The 6,297-nt window shown below is 41.3% G+C and overlaps 1 protein-coding gene across 2 annotated transcripts; it reads right to left on the reverse strand.

Annotated features, from left to right (window-relative positions):
• Positions 1–2,188: 2,188 nt before the first annotated feature.
• On the reverse strand, positions 2,189–5,276 carry LOC112274496 (uncharacterized). Of its 2 annotated transcripts, XM_073529814.2 has the most exons (8): positions 5,138–5,276; positions 4,724–4,943; positions 4,502–4,623; positions 4,160–4,263; positions 3,796–4,033; positions 3,360–3,504; positions 3,061–3,188; positions 2,189–2,942 (listed from the first exon to the last, which is right to left on the reverse strand). In XM_073529814.2, exons 1-8 carry the CDS (start codon positions 5,138–5,140, stop codon positions 2,544–2,546), a joined length of 1,359 nt encoding a protein of 452 aa, XP_073385915.1. In that variant the 5' UTR covers positions 5,141–5,276; the 3' UTR covers positions 2,189–2,543. The 2 variants fall into 2 exon arrangements, with proteins under 2 accessions (XP_073385915.1, XP_024359822.1); XM_024504054.3 differs by lacking the exon at positions 5,138–5,276 and having other exon boundaries at positions 4,724–5,048.
• Positions 5,277–6,297: the final 1,021 nt, after the last annotated feature.

The following is a 6,297-nucleotide window of genomic DNA, read 5'->3' on the forward strand; positions in this document are numbered from 1 at the left end:
TTCCTGACATTTGCAATATGCTGTCATATTGCAAAGGCGTGATTCTGCGACATTCTTTCCCTTCAACGTTGAGTTGTGTTAACGAATACGATGCTGAAATACTCTCCTCGCACCTTGGTTCCAAGTGGTGCATTCAAGAGGGCGCCAAGGGTACTTTGCCTGTCGAGGTTTTTAGTTATGCAGTATTTGATGTTCAGTGTAGAAAGAAAGTTGCAGGAGCCAAGTTTGTTTCGGGAGTGGACGAGGTAGCGGAGGTGATGAAAGCAGGCCGGTATTTTGGCAATTGGACATCACAAGCATGTGATATGGAGAAATCCTTCAAACTATTCAGGTCGCTGAATCATGATTATCCAGAGTTGCTCTGGCGTCTTGGATTATGCTACGAACTCGGCATGGGCGTCGGTAAGTGCGAATCCAAGGCCATTTCATTGTACGAACAAGCTTGTAACCTGAATTTCCCGTCCGCGTACATCGAAATGGGACATTGCTATGCCGCTGGACACGGCGTTGCCATGAACATCGAAATGGCTAAGCGCAACTGGACGAATGCTCTTCTTCACCAAACGAAATCCGGCACCACTCTCCTCGGCATTCAAGAATTGCTCCAAAATTTATCCACAGGCACAAGAGCCAGCACCTTCGACGCAGACAGCGCTCACAAAGCCATGGCAGCTCGGCTACAAGAGCTAACCAAGCATGAAATCGGCAGATTACTTGTCAATGGCCCAGATTCCTGCAACGCTCTAGTGTTAAGAAAAATCTCAAAAATCCAAGCCAAGACTTCTGCAAATAATTCGAAGTCTCCAGCATCCTCCAGTTCAGATTCAAGCATCCTCAAGCATGTTGTCGACAATCCTCTTCCTCAACCTCTACCTCAACTACCCCAACAAACGCCACAGCATTCCCGCATTGTTCTGCTCAAAGGCTCAGGACATACTCTGAAAAAGAAATATTCGCGACATCCCGCTGGTTCCGCTCCTCCTCCTCCTTCTCAATCTCCTTCTCCTTCTTCTTCTTCATCAACACCGCTCGTAATTGCCATAGCGTTTCTGTGTATCATTCTCGCAGTTCTAGTGAAATATTATCTCGCCTTGGCCGCCCTTCCCATGACTTGTGCAATTCATGCTACACCGACTTCGTGAGACTTGACGCTGGAGCGACCCCGGGTGTGAGCTCCAGCGTTGACCAGGTTTAGGGTTTACAAGCACCCTTTATTCTTTTTAGGTTTTAGAAAGAAAAAAATCAATCAATCAATCAATAAAATTTCATAAAAAATTTAGACTAAAGAAACCCATTTTTGTGTTTAGATGCATATGTACTTTTATCAAATTCTGTCTAAACATGAGTAATTTTTTTGGGCATAAAACCTCGTAGTTTTGTTGGCAGATTTAGGGTTATGGAACGAATAATCCTCTCATATGTGCAATTTCTTTCTCTTTTCTCTTTTCTCTTTTCTTTTTTGATATTAAAGATCTCTTGTGGTCTATATATTGGCTTCTCAATTCTTTGTGAATTTTTCTTCAAGACATTCTACTACTTTAACACCCCCTAATGCATCCACAAATGGTGGTAGAAATTGTTGATGAGTATTAGGAAACTCTGATAGAACATGTAAATATTTTTAATAGACCATTCCTATCTAGTGGTAAAGTCAGCTTCAGGTCTAGCTTCAAAATATCATAATCCCTGATTCTTCACCTTCTACCAAAGTACATCTTCACCCAAATTCACAAAATGTAAATATTAGCAAAATGCCAGGAGCTGAGTATTCACTGGCAGCACTTCAACAAAAACAAGAAGGGCGAGGGCAACATGAAATCTAACCATGACATTATTTCACTTTAAGACAACAAATAGAGCTCCTTGCAAACTATATCATTCAACGTTTCAAGGTAATGGCGAAAGAGTGAAACATTGAAAGAATAATCCATGGCATCCAGAACATCATCAGACTATCCGTGTCGACCACCAAAGCCCGAAGCCTGCATGAAAATTGCAAATCACATAATCCAACAATCACAAACATAGGAAACAGGCAAACACTCCAACGTACAGAACAAAGTACTGTCGATCGTCGTATGTGAAGAGCTACCCTCACAAATAAAGGATACCGAAGTCCCTTTGATGCTTCTCTGTAAGGGCATCGTCTGCTTCAGAATTACGTGGCTGTTCTACAAGTCAGCGCCAATACAATGAAAGACCTCAACACGGTAAAATTGGTATTGAAACAATGATAAACTTGCAAAAATGTTCAACCTATCAATCGACAACGAATTCCAGCTTGTTCTACCAGGCAACATGTTGGGCTGCTAGTGATTCACTTCGAAAAGTCTAGCAATATCTGGCCTGCAATTTGGACACATTCTGTCCGAATCGTATTTCAGTAGCCGTTGTAACTCAAGATCGCTCTGTTTGGGAACTCGCACCCTTGCAGTCCCGAACGTTTGGTGGACCAGAGTAAATGCCGCACAAAATTCTCTAAAATTATTCTCAAGTGAGTAGAGGCCGGCGGGTGAATAAATAGGTTCCAATGTAATCTATTACTAATTGTACATACCCAAGGGATTCTTCCCGTAGCTACCCAAAGGGTTCTTAGACAAATTCTCATAGTTACCCAACGAATTCCCAGATATGGGTTCCTTCACATAACTGCTCAAGGGATTCCCATAGCTACCCAAACGATTTCGAGAGGCATTATTCTTGCTTTGATCTGATGGAACCGAAGTTGCAGGATCTTCTGACGTGGGTGAATCGTTCTTGGAGGTGATAGTTCCAACATCAGACTGGGGTAAAACTGCTGAGTTAAAAAGAATGGGATCCGACACAGGCACGATTGGATCATCCGGTTTCGCCTTCTCCAAAGCTACTGTGTTAGCAGGAACTTCCACACTGCCCTCTTTATCCATTTTCTCTTCAGAAGCGACCACTTGTGTTGCAACCGGCTGCAAGGATATTTCAATATAAGTAAAATAATTATGCTAACATTTCATCAAAAATCACACTTACTCGAAAACAACTTTTACATCAATTATACTCGCCCTAATTCAGACCGCAACCTACCTGGCCGCTGGATGTTTCATTCGTCACAACAGGTCGCAGAAGACTCTCCAACAACCCTTCATCTGGATCTCCGACTGGCTTTTCTGATTTAATCATTTCGAGAATGGCTCTGTAGTGGTGAGACTGATCTGTAGCAACACATTCCAGAGGTTAGGTACACTTACAAGATACCCAGCAATATAGATAGATATATATATATATATATATATATATAGATGTGTGTGTGTGTGTGTGTATACATACTAACATTTTGCATCACACTCCTGAATGACGAGGAAACTATGCCACTTGGTACGAACCTTGTATTTTGTGCCCAAGAGCATCAGCAAGGCGTACAGGATTCAGTCTCTCTTCATTCTTGAATTTTGATTTCACTTGTTTTCTTGTCCTTCCTGGGAACAAATTCTGTATCAGCTCAAAATCTGTTCCAAATTGCTGCAGTGCCTGCATTACGATAATAAGAGCTTCGTGCATGTTACATATGCAGTTTGGAAACGAAGTCAAAACTAGACTCAGTTGTCACAAAAAATAATAACATAAATAAAATAATATAAAATAAAACAAATAAAATACTCTACAAACTCAGGACGACTAGAGGAGCAATACTCAACATAAAGAAAGCAAGGAAAAGAAAACAGGGCAATCCTTCCCCAAATAAACTCATTTCACTCGCACCATACCAACACTCTGTCATAGAGAATATTACTGCAGGAAAGCAGTCCTCCCAGACTATACCTTGTAAAATAAATCCGTGTCTTCTTGCTTCCACCTTTCTACGTGTGTTCGATTAGAGTACGAATTGGAGTTAAGTTTAGGCCTATCCTCTTCCACCCTGCGATAAGTATCTATATCCTCACGAGTACTGGCTTGAGCGGCCACCATCAAGCTCTGTTGATTAATAACAATGCGCCCATTCACAATCTGCACTTGAGGAGTTAAGACGGAGGGAGCGGAGGAATTAGAGGGAGCAGACCTGCCAAACCAGGATGTATAGAACGGGTTAGGTAATTTAGATTCAAAAAGATGACTTGTGCGGCAAAGCCCACAATTCAGGAATTCCTTGTATAATAAGCCAGGCTTAATAAAGTTGAAAGCTTACGTATTCTGGGCTGCTGGGGTGGTCATGTCCCTCGCTGCAGATCTTGATCCCGAACCCTTCTTTTCTTTCTCTTCAGCTTTCCTGGCAGCTTCCTCCTTCGCTTTCTGCAAGTTCAGACGTTTCGGTTGACTACTTACATTATTGACACAATGGAAAAAATAGGCCCCCGGCGATCAGCGCAGACGACTCTTTGCTCACTTGCTTCAGGGAAGATAGAGACTAGGTCATTTGTTTAAACCAATGACCTAGAAAGTGCATGTTACTTAAAACTTGATCAGCAACCGGAAAATTTACTCCACAACCCATGATAAATCCATTCCCACTTAATTTACAGAAGCATACCGCCCTCTCAATAGCTTCCGCCCTTCGAATGATCTCCTTCATAGTCAGCTGCGACGGATCCGACAAGTCCATCGAAGCCGTCTCCTTCATCTTCTTGGGCGGGACCGTCTTGGTCTCCACGTCTGCCATGTCCAATCCCCGCACATGAATCAAATACTAATTCACTCATTTTTCAACCCTAGAACAGCTCTCGGACAGAAACAGAGTGCATTCCATACGTACCCTTCTTCTTGCCTAACTTGGTGCGGGGCACAGACTTGCGCTTCTTAGCCGCGCCAACAGGGCGCGCCTTCTTCAATGGAGCCACTTGGGGCTTTGCCTGTGCTTCACTCGACATCGACTCCAATCCCTCATCACCTTCTACTTCCTCAGCTGCAATGGCCTCCGCCTCAGCCATTGCCCCTCCACTCCAACCGTCGCAATTATGCGCTATTCCATCGAGCTAAGAGGCGATGCAAAACGCACGGTGGTTCAAATGCAGCGAGGGAGTCCAAGCTATCAAACGACTAAATTTCGTCACACTCACCATCCACCACCAAACAAATTCCACGCCCAGAACTCAATTCATACACAGATAATTCGACGAATCTCGCGAGTTACAAAACCTGGCCCCTAAATTCAAGCTCTGACCATTACCATCGTTCTTCATGGTTGCCGATTATCCATCATACTTCGGAACAATTACGAGCTAATCTAGCAAGCGTGAAGATCAGCAGCAATGCGGTGCCTCTGATAAGCGATGCCTCGCGGATCATCCAGCGGCACCACGACAAAAAGCTCCTTGTCGTCACGCTCCTCTTCAGGATCTCGAGTCGACACTTGAGGAAAGCAGACGCGAGGGGGTGACTGCGTTCGGGATCTCAAGGGGCATCTGATTCAAGTCTTCGCCTATGTGGACACAATACCCCACAACAATGGCCGTTATTCTCATTATCCATTTTGGAGTTATTGATAATGAGAGTAGCTTAATTCTAAAAGGAGGTGAATGTGAATAACTTAAGGAGAGGGAGGCCACATGTGAGAGAAGTCCATGGAAATATATAGTCCATCAATCTATTGTTAATTTTGAAGCATGTACCACCAACTCAAATTAAATTAAGAACTTCTCGGATTTGCATTTATTATTATTATTATTATTATTCTAGGATATAGTTGAGCTTCTACAGCACTTATTGTATGGTAGGAATATATAAAAATTTATTAAAGGAAGACTCACATATGCGTTCTATTTAAAATATGTTATGTTCTAATCACGTGAGATGGACATGACATCAATTGGCTAAATGGTTGGGTTGGCCTCATTTTGGTTGATCAAGAATAAAAGATTGTGGAAGAATGTTACTTTTTAATCTATAAATCCATAAATGAAGAAAATTAATTTATTAAAAAATTTATCATGTTTAACAACTTTTATTGCATTGTATGTAGTGTATTATCTTCATTAAATAAGTTAATGGTTTTAAGAATTTGTTTCATTCCTATTAAATCATATGGCATATAATTTACAAATAATTGACTTTTTTACATATGTATTAAGTGATTAACAATCTTAAAGATTAGTTGAGATAGATATATTATATTATTTGAAATTTCTTATTATATAAAAATATCAATGACATAAATCACAAAGAATCAAAAGATCAATACACTCTTATTCCACTTGAAAAGAGTAGATAATCACTAAAAAATAGACTATTATTAAACTATAATGGTTATTGCCTAAGCTAAGAAAACTATAGACTTTTGAGACAAGATTAAGGACTAAAAAGATGTTGCTAAGAGTGAAGAAGGCTTCA

The sequence above is a fragment of the Physcomitrium patens genome, chromosome 21, assembly GCF_059467195.1.
Source record: "Physcomitrium patens ecotype Gransden chromosome 21, ASM5946719v1, whole genome shotgun sequence".
Classification (NCBI taxonomy): domain Eukaryota; kingdom Viridiplantae; phylum Streptophyta; class Bryopsida; order Funariales; family Funariaceae; genus Physcomitrium; species Physcomitrium patens.